The sequence below is a fragment of the Lacerta agilis genome, chromosome 8 (assembly GCF_009819535.1).
Source record: "Lacerta agilis isolate rLacAgi1 chromosome 8, rLacAgi1.pri, whole genome shotgun sequence".
NCBI lineage: Eukaryota > Metazoa > Chordata > Lepidosauria > Squamata > Lacertidae > Lacerta > Lacerta agilis.
In genome coordinates this window covers 36961340-36976262 of record NC_046319.1, presented here as the reverse complement: position 1 = coordinate 36976262, position 14923 = coordinate 36961340, and the positions used below count along the sequence as shown (strand labels likewise).

Genomic DNA, 14923 nt, shown 5'->3' with positions numbered 1-14923 from the left:
CATAGCGGCACTCCAAAGACAAATGAGAAGATACATGTTTAAGGCCTCTGTGGAGTCATAGACCATTTGGCAAATATTTCATAATAATTGTCATGGATCAGAGCTCCACTGCATCCTCACCTTTTGAAAAGGCTGCAAGAGAGACTCTGCTCTTGCCACCCAGTTGTGATGATTCAGAACGCTCACATAAATTGACTTCACTGTCTCCGACTCTATTTCAGCCCTTAGTCATGATGCTTACGTGGAGCATCCAAGTTCAAAGGCAGTCTACCTTTGGATACAAGTTGTTGGAGAACAACAGCTAGGGACCACTATGCCTCCATGCCCTGTGTGCTTCCTCAAAGCATTGTGCTGCCAACCCCAACCCCGCATGAAAACATGATTCTGGCCTAGATGGTCTAATCCAGCACAGCTCTTCTTACATTCTTAGATATCTCCTGATTTCTGAATGTTTGGTATGTGGCTTGTCAATTTACCTACCCTGTGTTTTTATATATCCTTTAGGTAGCTGACCTTGGCAGCACATTTCCCATGACAAGGTAACCCTTTCTGCCAGTCTGTGAGCATCACACAAAGACCCCGGTGCTGCTGTGGATTGCTGTTTCGACTCGTGTCTAGAGATCCAGCCTTGAGTCAGATACAGGAAGACATCAGGGTATCCTCTGGTAGATCTGCCTTGTGAAATCCATGCCCTGTCTCCCGTTGTGTCAACCCAAGATCCAGAAATCCAGGGGACTGCCAGGTTATTTCTGCTCTTGGTGACTTGAAAAAAGAGCCTCGTCTCTCTCTCTCCCACACTCCTGTCCTCCTCCCCAACCTGTCCTGTTATTCTCTGAAGTCCTGAATACCAGCAAAGGCCAGAAGACAGGGCCACCTCCTTCCCCAATCTCTCCAGGGAGGGCGCCAGGGCACATACGCACCCAGGCTAGATCTGTGCCAGCAACGAGGGAAGCTGAGTGGGATCTGGCATCCGGGTGAGAGGAAGAAGAAGGAGGCAGCAAAACACAACTTGTTAATTTGTAGGGAGAAGACAAACTCTTTTAATTAGCTCTGCTTGGCAGGAGTCAAGCAAACAAGAGGCAGTGCCTCCTTCAGGCTATGCTCCTCACGTTTCTGGGATTGCATTGACCACAAAGACTGCAGACAAAACTCAGCAGTCCCTTGGTAAGTGGCGACGCCTCAGGGCTGAAGGTGAGCCAGGCTCCTTGGCTGTGCCATAAACCGCCCTGCAGCCAACCCATCATCACCGGACCTCAGATCTGGCTGTGGATGTTCCTGGGCACCCAAGCCCTTGAGCCACTCTTCTCTGCTGCCTCTGCTACCTGCAGCTGTTGCTGAGTGAGGGTCCTCCTCCCTGGGCAGGATGAACGAGTTACTGGACCCAACCTCCCAGGCCAACCTGGGCGTTGTCTCTGCCACCTGTGTCTCCAAGGTGGAGCTGCGGGTCAGCTGCAAGCACCTGCTTGACCGTGACACGCTCAACAAGTCGGATCCCTGCGTGGTGCTCCTCATGCAGTCCCAAGGGCAGTGGATGGAGGTAGGCAACAGGCTCACGGGGAATGGAAGGTCAGAGCGGGGAGGCAGGCAAGATGGGCTGGTGAGGGATGGGAGGATGGTGTTGCTAAGCAACCAGGTTGGTTTCACCTGCTGCCCTGCAACCATCTTCAGCAGGCGCAGAGCAGAGTGAACCAACTGCTGGTGCCGGAAGCACAAGGTGCTACTGCTGCAGGAGCCCTCCCCTTTCTCTCACCTCTTCTTCTAGGCATTATTTGAGGTATATTGGGCCATATGCTATAGCTCATCATCTTTTAGCTCATCCTGCTCATGAAACTGACTCAGGCCACCCTCCTCCCATTTCCACTTGTGTGCCACATATAGAAGTGCAAGGGTGTATTTCTGAGAAGTGTTTTTGATGGTGGTTCTGCGTTTATGGAGCTGCAAAAGTCCGAGTATAAGCCTTTTCTAGACAGACTGGCTTTTGTGGACTAGGATTGAGCTAGTAGAAGGGCAGGGCTTTCAAAATAATGATTTCAACTGTTGAACTGGATCTCACTGAGCTTCTAGGAAGGAGAGGCCACCTGAATGGGTTTTTGAATGAATGAGTGAATGAATGAATGAATGGATGAATGGATACAAACCTTTGCAATCCCCATTGCCTGGATGGTTTCACCTGGACAAGGCTCATGAGGAGAACATGGAAATTGGAAACTGGCCTGTCCCGATGAACTATAGAGCAGAAAGATGGGTTCACTGTTTGCTTCCAAAATGGCAACTCCCAGGGTGTGGTTCTTGCCGTGCAGTGGTGTTTCAGCCACCACATGGGCTTGTGATGGTTGAATTCCTGTCCACAGATGGGAACAATTGTAGGCTACTTCATAGGAGTGTGGTTTTGTGTGTGGGAGGATCAGAGGGCCACAAAGGGCTGGCTTTGGGGAAGAGGGGAGGTGGGACATAGCCCCACTTCCAATAGCCTTGCATTAATTGCTCAGGTGTCTTGATTTTACAATGCCCAGCACAATTGATTTGGCAGAGATTCATCAGACAAATTTTATCATGTTCAAACTCTGATTGCCTGATTTGCGCTCAAGAAGGACTATTTTCCCCTCCCCACACACTATAAAGTTCAACTGATTAGTAACTTAGGGCTGTCACTTGATTAAAGAAATCTTACTCAGTTAATCCCATGAGATTTAGTTAATTAATCTAGCAATTAAAATTGCATATATTTTCATGTGGGTAAAACCATATTCCTGAAGCAAAATGCAGACTTTTTAGAGGAAGGATGCCTCTGTTATCTTTGCAATGTTCTCCCCCTTTCCCACGAGAGAGTAAAGGCAGGGCCTCTTTTAAGAGGGTACATGTCACCTGCAGTTTTTACCAATGTTGTGTGTGTGTGTGTGTGTGTGTGTCCGTGCAATTTTAAAGCAGGAGCCTGGTTAATTGGGGGACACTTTTTAGTCATTTAAAAAATAATAATAATAGTGAAGTTAACTGATTGGTTAAAGGTTGTAGCTGTATAAGGGACATTTTGTCTTCCTTTATAAATGCAGCTTGGCTCACTCTGGAGGTCTGAGCTTGGCTGGCTCCATCCTGTTTTGCATTGGCTCTTAGCTTGCTATGGTGGACTGGACTGCATACACCTAATGTGCAAAACCACAGGCTCAGGCCTCTCTATCTGGCCCTGGGCACACACCCTTTCAGGCCATACCCCCTTTCTCCAGGCCACACCCATCACTGGACCCTATTTTGGTCATGGAGATTCCCCCCCCCCTGGTTGGAGTGTTCCCTTAAATGCTGATAACGACCCTTGTTTACCAGGATGGAGGACTGAGAAGGATGTGTGAGTGTGTAGAAACTAGCCTCCTGTAGAAAAGTAAAACCTGCATTTGTTGCTCTGCCTACTTTTGCCTGTGGCCCCACCCACCACTGGCATGCGGCCCTTGCTACGTCACCCAGAAGGGAATGTGGCCCTCGGGTTGAAAAGGGTTCCTCACCCATTGCATAGACCTATGCCACAGGTTGTGCCCTAAGGGAGTCAATTTGAGGATGGTCCTACCTTGCCGTGGTGGTGCGTGAATGTCGAACAGCTCCAGTACTGTATGTCTTTTTACCCCTTCCCATTCTCTGGCAACTCCCAGCCTAGAAGGGAATCCATTGGGAGATGCAGCGATGCAATGGAAGGGTCTTTCTGGAGATTCTGCTCTCAAGCACATCTTTGGTGAGCATTAATGCATCTCTGTGAATCTACCGAGTGCTTTGCAAGAGTTAAATACAAATGGATCCCTTCTGAAAGCACTTAACTGATGCTGAAGGCAGGAACGCTTCTGGAGTAGTTTGTGCTAGGCATTCTTACTCTTAGCTTCAATTGATGCTGGTTCCTGCTGGCTGTGAACTGTCAAACTGGGAAGAGGATACCAGGTCCCCTGCCAGCCTCAGTGGCTAATTTCTAAGTTTGCCTGGACAGCATACCTGCCCTTTGCTTTCCAATAGGAGATGACAGGCTGTGGCCACTCAGTAAGCAAAATGCATTTGTATCACAAACTCAGCTTCTCCTCTACTTAATTATTTACAGGTTAAATGTGTCTGGTGATAAACCAGAGGGGAAAAAAGCAAACAGTTAAAAAGAGAGAGGAGATACCAATAAATGCTATTAAAACCTGTAACGTTTTCTATGCAAAGCTTGAGGAATGCACATTCATAGCGCTTTGATAAATGGGAATAGAAGAATCTGCATTTCTAATTAGTGGTTAAGTGATGATAGTGACCTTAATTATTTCTTCAGCTGTTCACAATAATTTAAAATAATAATGATAATCTTATAAATGAATAGAACTCTGTCCCCACATAGGGGTGCATGGCCTCTATGCTATGGATTTTTAAACTGATTTAGAAACCATGCCTTTTTCTGCTTCCTTTTTGATAAAGGCTTTCTTTGCAGTGCTATGTTACAAAATTATAGCTCTCCTTAGCTGTTTTTGTTAGTCTTTGTAACTGTGCTGTTGCCGTTGATTTTTTTTTTAAGATAGTATTTATTTATTTATTTATTCTGATAATGTGTGCCACCTTGGGACAGCAATGCCCCAAAATGCAGCATGCAAATAAATAAATAAATAAATAAATAAATAAATAAATAAATAAATAGATAGTGTTATTGTTGGTATCTGTCTGTCTTGGGAGACAATAAAGGAGTGCTCCTTTAGGGATGAAGTTAAGAGTTACAGCACCTGCTGTAGAGACTGATATGGGAAAGACATGTTTTGTTGCATCTGGGACAGATGAAGGTGTCTGGTTGTGCTGCTGCAGATGCACCATGGTGTTTCTTCTGTCTGTGTTCCCCTCAGTAGTCATTCCTTTTCTGGTCACTGCTATGGCTGCACAACGTGGTGGGTAAGGTTAATTACAACTCCTAGAAGAGATGCAGCCCCTCCTTGCCCAGAGGACCGCAACTGCAAGAGACCTGGTATGGGGAGCCTTGGGAAAGCTAGATGTTGCTGAACCATAATTCCCATCCGCCCTAGCAAACGTGGCCAATGGCCAGGGACAATGGGAGCCGCTGATCAGCAAAATCTGCAGGGCAAAAAGTTCCCCAGACCAGCATTAGATGGACAAACTGCCTAGAATTTTGAATCTCTGCTCCCTGATCCCAGAAGCATGGAAAGTTGTTGGAGATTATTCAGAGAAGTGAAGGCAATGCCCTCTTGATGTGCTCTGAGGTACCTTTCTCCATTATCAAGTCACATACCTCAGGAGTAAGCCCTGGCATTGAACAAGGAGATGTTCTGGGACTAAACCATGATTATTTGTAGCTTCAATTCCTGGTCAGCTCTGAGGCATTTTCCTGCCTAAGCTAAGGGCAAAGTGGTCTGTACTCCCCCCTCCACTCCCAAGCTGCATTCCAAGTAGATAAACCAATCAAATTGGCAGTTGAATCTTATTCCAATACTGCACCTGAGAGCAGCAGGCAGGCTTAAGACTCATGCAGACGACCTGCTTCCTCAGCATTCATCCTGATTTGCCAGCACAAAGCTTATGTGGAGGTTAGACTGTGTTTAGTCTTTTACTGAGATGGTTTGCGGAGAGGTTATACAACGATAAGCATTTTCTTAACCACAAAAGTGTGTCTTTTCAAAAGGGGATTTGTTTCACCGGGGCAACAGAATACTTTAATCTGCTTTAAATGCACAAGCCTACAGTTCCAGCATGTGCTCGAATTCCTCCTTCAAAATGCTGGCAGCCTGGAAGCAGACTTAGGGTGCAGAGGGCAGGCTGCATCATGGCATCCGCAGCTCTATCCTCCAACACCTTCCCTGAGCTGCCTGTCCTGCACCATCAGACGCCTGAGACAGCTACCTCACTCTGCATAATCCTGATTAATCTGCGTAAAGGGATACATTTGCAGGTGACTTTTTGCAGGATAAAAGGGTTTGATCCTGTGATTATTCTCTCTTGGAATGTCCTGGGGACTGAGGTTGATTTGGTTTGCCCTGCTGCTGACCCCCGGGTGGGGTTCTGAGGAGTCACAGCAGTCAACTGCTGGGTCAGGACACCTGTGAACAACTCTTTGCTTAATCCCTCACCTGGGCCTGTTGCCAACCACTTCCTGCCTGGAATCTTCCTTTCCTTCCTTTGTACACTTGCAAAGGAGGGGGAGAACGCCTGGCTCTCTCAGGCTGATTCCCTCTCCTCACTTCCCGGCACATGGCTCTTTTGTAACAGTTTCAGGGTTAATTGCCTGTAGCTTCAGACACTCGCTCGTTAGATGTTGGCACTGAAGGTTTTCATCCTCTGCATGAATCGCTGAGCAGGCAGTGGCAATAGAGGCCAGGCAGGTGGGCTAGTCCCTTGAAACATCCAAGGCCCTTTTCTCCATTAGAGGCTTCTGGGGTTGGAGAAGATGCTTTTTTGGCTACCCATTCCAGAGGATGTGGGCTGTTGTGCTTGGGCTGATGGACCTTCTGCCTCAGCTTGCAGAGGGAGTGACAAGAGCCACCAAGGCACCCCAGGGCATGAGATCAGGTTGCTGGCACAAGGCATGAGACAAGCCTGGCTCCTGGGTAAGGCCAAAGGGGACCCATCTAGTCCAGCATCCTGCTCTCACTGCAGGGCCGGATCTACTGTGAAACGAATGAAGCTTAAGCTTCAGAGTCCTTAATCCTGGAGGGGCCTCAGATGCTGAAAAATGTGGTGTCTAGTTAAGTCACACAACTCAAAACAACATCTTGAGGACACAAAGCTGGGAAAGGCTAAAGGGTCATTTCCAGAGGGGTAGCAGCTGTGGTAAGTCAGTTGCCAGGGCTGTCTTAAGGAGATCGGCCGCCGTGGTGCGGCGATCCCTCCAGCGCCCCCGGCATGCCGCCTCTCCGCCGCCTCCCTCCCGTGCTTGCCACCCCTCGGGAGGGGGGTGGGCGAGCGGGGGATGAGGGGCGTGGCGCTGGAGCGGCGCGGGGCTCTGTGCGCCCTTCCAGTGCTTGTGGGACGGGAGGCGAGGGCGGCTGGCTCGCGCTCCCGCACTCCGCCAGGCAGCCGGATGGTGCGGCGCAACCGGGCAGCTTGTGCTCCGCCGGGCAGCTGGAGGGTGTGGCGCGGCTGGCCAGCTCGCACTCTGCCAGGCAGTCGGATGGCATGGTGTGGCCGGCCGGCTCGTGCTCCCGTGCTCTGCCGGGCAGCCGGAGGGCATGGTGTGGCCGGCCAGCTCCCTTGCTCCACTGGGCAGCTGGAGGGCGCTGCCGGCAGGCTCTGCCAGCAGGGCTGGAGGGCGGAGGCGCCCTCCAGGCCATTGCGCCCTGGCACGTTGCATCACCAGCCCCAATGAACGAGATGGCCCTGTCAGTTGCAATGAAGTGTCTTGTGGCACTTTGAAGAGGAATGTGTTTTTATGACTGCGTAGACATTAATGGACTAGGGTCCACTTCATCAGATGCAGGAAATGTAGCCCTTCAGTGCCGCTCTATTCATTTGGGTCTGAATGGAGACCATGCCTTCCTTTCCCACTAGAGATGTTAATTCACTCAGCATTGCCAAGTGGATTGTTTTATTGCCTGTCTCTGCTGTTGTAAAGCATCACTCTGCTCATCTCACATTCATTCTGGCTCTAATTGAATTGTCACTGTGTGCACCTTTTAAATTTCATTTTCATCTGGCACCATGACTTAGAGCCTTTGCCCTCCTTACAAACTACCGGTACAGGTACGGTAAGTGCTCTCTCTCTCTCTCTCTCTCTGCCTGCAACTGAGGATTATGCTTCATACTTCTGAGGAAGTGGACCCTGTAAAATCCATGATAAAATTTGTTGTTCATCTTCAAGGTGCCATAAAACCTTTTGGGGACTTTCCCCCCCTAAAGTGCTCTATATATGCTTACTATTTTTGCAGTGGTTAGTAAGGATCCAGGTGAGGTTTGGGACTTGAGAGCTCCTGGAATTCTTTGGACCTTTATGTCCTCCTTGCCTCTCCAAAAGGGGTTTCTTGTCTGCTACTAATTTGTGTAGTACCCTGCTCACATTCTGCAACTTCCATGGCATCATGAACATGGAAAGGAGGAAATGTTTGGGGGATTCAACCCTATTAAAATCTATCCAGTTGCTCATAGCTGCTACATTGGTCCCAAAGGATCCATTTTCATCTAGTGTGGTATAGAGTTCTTTGATACCCAAAAGCACAAGAGAAATCTTTCTGGCCCTATGCATGTTTTTGTGCATGCGCATATGTGTCTGTGCATGCCAGGGCTGTATAGAGCTTCCTTCCTTAGCGTGTCTCATTATCATAAAAGGTTGGGGTGTCGGGTGCAGTAATAACTAGGCTAGCTCTGGGTGCTCTAATGTGCCTTGATTTGCAGCAGGGGTTACCCTGCAAGGTTGGCCCAGCCCTGCAAGCCCAATTAACTCAAGATGGGATGGTAAGGAAGAGCCCAGCCAAGAGAAAGATGCTGGTGTAAATAAGTTCTGCGGGAATGTGATTTTTCCCCCCATTGGGAAGTGGGCAGTGGGCTACTTGAGAGAGGAAGGGAGCTTGCTGGATGACAAAGGAGGCCTCCTGCCAACCTTGGGAGCATGCAGGCCAGGCCCTCATGTGTTGCACAGTGATAGCATTCTTCCCACTAATTCCCTCTTCCCTTGCAATTTGCATGATGAATGAGGGCTGTTAAAGCTTTCTGGATTGCTCAACTGCAGGGATGCACACACACAGTCCTCAGCTGTCCCTTTTCCTGTGGGATCAGGCTTTACTGCAGTGATAAGCAAAGTTGCTCACAGTGTACTCTTCAGTCCTCTTAGCTAGGTCCCAAGAAGATGTCATGCTATCAACAAAGAGAATTTGGTCCGGGTTGCCAACTGACCAGGAAAAGAATTGCCCCGGCTGCTCCTGTGCCACTAACGTTGGCTGGATCAGGTGGAGCCTTTATGGCATGGAGGTCAGCACTGTCTCCTGTTACAATCTTCACAAGAGCACATGAAACTACATTTTACCAAGGAAGATGACTGGTCCATCTAACCCAGTATTGTTTACACTGACATGCAGTGGCTTTCCAGGGTTTCAGGCAGAGATCTCTCCCAGCCCTACCTAGAGGTACTGGGAATTGAACCTGGGACCTCCTGCATGCAAGGCATATGTTCTGCCATTGAGCTACAGTTCTTGCTCTCCAGATTAAGCTATTGTTATAGGCACGGGTGCCAAGCTGGTAAAAAAAGTTGGCAACTGCTAAGCTGTGGGTCCCCAGCGCAGTGTCAGGAGAGACATCAGTGGCTGATAGAAAGGAGCAGCAAGAGAAGTGTTTTGGTCAAGGACAGAAGAATGGGAGGTTGCCAACAAGCTGGGTTTGTTCGACAGTTCTTAAAAATTAGCAAAAATCAGCTGTTCTGCCTCCACTCAGTCCCTGCTTGTAGCAGCCGTCAACCAATGTGCTTGCCAACTTTTGAAAATTCAAAAGAAGGCAAATTAGTATGCAATCCTAGACATGCCTACTCAGATGTGTAAGCACCACTGAGTTCAATGAGACTTACTCCCAGGAAATTGTGTATACAGGATTACAGCCTACACACATTTTCCTGGGAGAAATCTGTCAATTTTCTCGTTTCTCCTTTTTTTCAATCCTAAATTCAGATATCCACACTTACACATCAGTTTGCAATTCATTAATTTTTCTAAGTCACCCTGAAAATTCTGCAGCCATTGCTTTTGACTGTCAGGCATCCCTTGAAGACTTTTTATGCTGACAGGCGCTTGTAGCAGTTTAATTATTGCTTTTTTGATTATTCAGTCTCTTTGATAATTATCTGTATTTTTTTAACGTTGATTGCTGTTGTTACCTTTATATCCCATCTTCCATTCAAAGAGCTCAAGGCGGAACAGTTGCTTCTCCTGCTCTCCATGTTATCCTCACAACAACCCTGTGAGGTAGGTTAGGCTGAGAGACTGACTGGTCCAAGCTCACCCAGTAAGCATAATGACAGGGATTTGAACCCTGGTCTCCCAGCTCCTAGTCCAATGTTCTAACCACTACGCCACACTAACTCTCTTTATGTTTTAGTGTTGTACAGCGCCCAGATATTTTATGATATTATATAGTGGTATAGAAATACTCCATAAATGCTGGAGCGGTAATTCCAGGATTGCATGGTCTGAGAGTGCCTCGAAAATGTCACTATTTTGCAGGAAGGGGGGTGGATGTGATGCGCATACTGGAACTTAATGTTTGTGCCATTGAAGCGGATGATAGGGCTCTGTTGCCCTGGTGCCACAAATCTGCTTTTAAAAAGAAACTGACACCTGTGGTTTGGAAGAGTGACTGAGAAATGCATTGAAGCATGGGGGGTGAACAAAGAGCTAAAGGCAAGACACAGAAGCACCAAACTAGGATGGATGCAGGCCAAGCTAGGATGAAGGTAGGACAAAGGCTCATTGCCATAGAACTTCCCTGCAAACAAATAAGAATGAAAGCTCAGTAAAGAGCGGCTATGTTCTAAGCTCCACTCAGGTTTTGTGCAAGCAAATCAGGATGAATGCTCAATAAAGGAGGAGGTTATCAGGAAGAACCCTAAGGACCACAGACCCACAGCAACACTGCAAGACATCCTGAGGTGAGGGCACCAGACAGCTGCCATGAAGAATAAAACAATCCAGCCCTCCTTGAGTAATATAGATTTTAAGATTAGCATTAATACAGATCACACTCCTCACGAAGCCTAATTGTTGGGGTTCAGGTGTGTGTCTCTCTAAACAGCTCAATTTTACAGCAGCACGGCCTACGTTATTATCTCTTTTTAAGTGTGTGTCATTATCCGTCATTTGTAAGTTCTGGGTCATGCGTCACCTTCTTACCAGACTGACAAAGTTGCTGCATGAAAGCTCTGCTACGTTTTTTTAAAAAAAATGTCTGAGCTATCTAGCAGCTAAGGTTTAGCAGAATCGCATTAATTTGCTCTGGTCTTGCATGAATCTCTGCTTCAGCCTCTTTGTTCTACAAGGCTTACTTTAAATAAGCTTAGTTTCAGAATAGTTGCCAGAGGGATGCCTAGCCCAAAACTGTGCCAAATGGGGCAGGGGGGACATAACTCAGTGGTAGAGCATTTGCTTTGCATGCAGATGATCCCCCGGTTCAGTTCCTGGCATCTCCTGGTAGGGCTGCAAAGGAAACCTGAAATCTTGGAGAGCTGTTTCCAGTCAGCATGGGCTAGGGGTGAGGAACCTTTTTTAACCCAAGGGCTCCACTCAGTCCTGCGCAATCTTCCAAGGGGCACATGCCAGCAGAAGGTGGAGCCAGAGAAGCAAGATTAATGACCAGAGTTCAAGGGCACATTCCATCCAGGCAAAAAGGGCTGGTGGAGGTATAAGTAGGGAGGGTGTGTGATATGAGCCAAGTCCCAAGGGCCAGAGAGAGAGGCTTGGAGAGCTGCATTTGGCTCCCTGACTCATAGGTAGGCAATACTGAGTTAGCTGGACCGCCGATCTGACTCAGAGTAAGGCAGCTTCCTATGTTCCTGTGCTCAACCATTCGCTGTCCCAGCATGGCAGAAGGCAATAAGCAGCCTGGGCAGCCCCAGCCTGAGCGGAGAAGCAGTGCATTGCAGAACGAGAGAAGCCAAAGTGAGCCAAGCCACCAACGAACTGCAGGGGAACCAAAGCTAGAAAAGCCTCCTAAAAGGTAGATTTTTATTTTTATTTTTTAAATTTTGGTTAAACACCCTTCTCAATCCCAAATATATGACAGGCCCTGAGCAAAATGTGGCCCACTTACCTGGTCATTCCAAAAGAAATTTAATTGGCAGCAAGCAACACCTCTCATGATTCTTTCATTTGGTCTAGCAAGCTAAGCTCTGGAAAGCGGGCTTTAATTGCCTACCACATTGTGAAAAATCCACAGTGAAGCAGAAACAGAGCCGAACAAAGGCTGAATTAAGGGAGCCGCTTTCAGAGGGAGGGAAACCAGCCTGAAAGTTGTTTAGGAGGAGGAGAGTTGTCCAGTCCTAACTTTCGCCATCCCCTTCTCTGGCAGAAGCCCAGTAAGCCAGACTCAGCCTCGTTCTGGGGAAGAGCTACTTTGAAATGTGACGATGAAGAGACAATTATAGCAGAGCCAGAGAGCATGTGACGCTTTTCATCTGAGATCGCAGCTTTGTGTTCTTTCGTATCAATAGATTCAAGGCAGCATATTCTGAAGCCTAATCCAGGAGATAATGAGCCAGCTATGCACACCCACTTCGTTGGGCAGTTGGATCCATATTGTTCGAAATGCACTGTACATACCCTAATAAACGTGTCTGCCTTTGAGGTGCTACAGGAATCTTGGCTGGTTTCGCTGCAACAGGGCAGCACAGCTGCTGCCTTTCTGCAAAAGGTCTCGTGTCTTGTTTGAAAGCTTCCCAGGGGCATCTGGCTGGCCTCTGCCAGAGAACAAAGCTCTAGGCTAAGTGGATCTTTGGCCCGGCACAGCATGGAAAGCGTCCTGAAGATCACCCTGCGAATGGGACAGGTCCGAGTGGTGCTGAGCATAGTAAAAGTCTCCCTTCCTGGAACAAGCCCACTTGGCTGTTGTTGAGGCTAATTTATTGTCTGAAGCAGGCAGTGCAAATCCACCATTTGCACTTAGATGGCATGGCGAAAATCAATATTGAAATGGGCTCTTGTATTTTCGAGGGAGCCCAGCCGTCTTGGCCCATATTAGCGGCCATGGAAAATCACTTTGGCCAGCATCCCGACAGCGCGCTTGGCCCTGACGTTGATAAAGTTACCATTTTGTGCTTTGTCGTTATTTAAAAATCATTACAGAAGTACAGCAATGTAGCAGCGATTTGTGCCTTCCTCTGGGAGCGTCCGATAGCTGCTCAGGCTTCTGTGGACAAAGGGTTATTGGCAGCTGACACTGAGGCCAACTCCACAGCTCGGCACCTGTTGCTTGCTGTGCAGCCAGGACAGCCCTGAGGGCAGGAGAGGAAACAACCATTTACCTTCCATGGTTGCTGGTTAGTGAAAGGTGGCCTTTACAGTGTAGATCAGGGACTCTCGGTTGGTGGGGCTTGGACCCCAGGGGTCTAAGTAACCCACCCAGGGAGTCTGTGGCACATATCCCTCAACTTTCTAGAGACATCCTGTTTTGGGGGGCTGTGCTCTTGCATAAGTGTATGGCACCCAAAAGATGCAGATACACATCTCGCATGAGATTGCAATGCCCAAAAATGTGCGGTTTGGGGCAACATGCTCTCATGCGGATCATGTGACTTGCACAGTAGTGTAGCCTGGAAGACACACATCCCAGTTTTCTGCTGGGGCATGTTCGAGTGTAAGGTGGCACTATTCACATATCAAAAACTACCACAGAGACACCAACATTTTCAAAAGTAAGGAGTCCATTGCTTGGCTTTTGAAAGACAAAGGGTCTGCAGTACTTCGCTCATTGGGAACCACTGGGGTAGATCACCTATCTTTGTGCAACTGAAAATGGACGGCTCATCACAGCATCTTTGCAAAGATCTCTTTGTTTCCAGGCTACATGCCAGGGCAATGCCTGCCCCACTGGAGATAAACACATGCTCCAGAATTCACTAAAGGCAGAACACAACGGGGATAATTTTCCAAAGTCTCATTTCCAGCAACTAGCACTGCCTCCTTCAAGCTGGGGCCCTCCCCTGATGTTTTGGCCAGTTGGGGCTGGTGGGTATTGTAGTCCAAAACATCTGGGAGGACCCAAGATTAAGGGAGGCTCAACCTGTTCAACAAAACTCAACCTCAGCCTCATTTTTTGTTTCTCTCAAAGCCCCCTGCTGTTCAGTGCAACTGGACAAAGCAGCTTTGAAGTGGCTGTCGCTTAGTGGGAAGAACTGAGCCAATCCATTAAACAGAAAATCCCAGCCAGCAGCTCCAGCTGGAGCATACATGATGGACAGGGCTTGGAAGCTGCTCTGTCCGCTCTGACATGTCCAGTTCGGCCACTGACTCTTGGCATTAAACCCTCAGCGGGCATCTTGAGGGATGGCAAGCACTGCTCCAGGATGATCTTAGCCGTACATTTGGAGGAGATTAGAGCTGACAGTTATTGCATCAAATTAATAAATCCCTGCTCATTAGGGAGGGAGGTTTTTGGTGAGGTTTCCTGAGATAAAGGAGATTTAGGGGAATCGATTGCCACAGAGCGTGCAGCCCTCTGGCTGGCTCATTGAAACTCAAATGAAATCAGGATTTGTGGAAGCAAATGGAAGGGCCCTCCCTGCTGCTGCGTAATCAATATGGAAAGCAGAGAGGCATTGTGCCAGGCTAATCTTTCTCCCTTCCCTGCCAGGATGAGAAAGAAAGTTCCCACTTTTCAGGTGGGAAAGCAAGCAAGAGCACTTTCTTCCCTCCCGCAAAGGAAAAGGCTTCTGGTCTGAAAGGCTTTAATTCTGCTTGAGGAATTGGGAACAAAAAAAGAAATCACTTTTGGACAAACAGCACCAGGAGTGCCTCCTGCACAAGCTCAGTGAGTGGAGTGGGAGCTGTTCCATAGGGCCCCACCCCAGCACACTTGCACACCTCCCGTTCATCTGCCTCCTTCTCCAAGGCATGGCCAACTCTGTCATCGGCTCCTGCTGCAACCAACTGACACCATCTCCACTGCCACAGTGTGCCAGAACTAGAGAGCAGAGGCACTGAAAGTGGTGCCTGCAGAAGGATAGTTGCAGATGGCTCGTGCAAGCAAGCCAAGCTACATTCCTGGGGAATGTCAATGCCAATCGGAACTGCTATGAAGCAGTGGCACCCTGGCACCCTCACTGGCACCCCAAGGGATGTTGTCATGCGGTTGCTGGCACCAGCCCTGATGGAATATGGAGCTATAGTGGATTCTGATGCCATCATTGTGCTTGTGTGTGTGGGGGCAGTGAAGGGATAGCAAGTGAAAGAAAGCTCAGGCTGCCTGGGATAGATTCATAGGAAGACATCTGATACAGAGTCAGGCC

At 48.3% G+C, this 14923-nt stretch overlaps 1 protein-coding gene across 1 annotated transcript in view; it reads left to right on the top strand.

Moving 5' to 3' along the window:
* Positions 1-514: 514 nt before the first annotated feature.
* Positions 515-14923, top strand: part of CPNE7 (copine 7) — a 39319-nt gene continuing 24910 nt past the window's right edge. Inside the window, exon 1 of the mRNA XM_033156959.1 lies at positions 515-1537. Coding sequence (XP_033012850.1) covers positions 1364-1537 — 174 coding nt within the window. The 5' untranslated portion in view covers positions 515-1363. The remainder of the gene's footprint in view (positions 1538-14923) is intronic.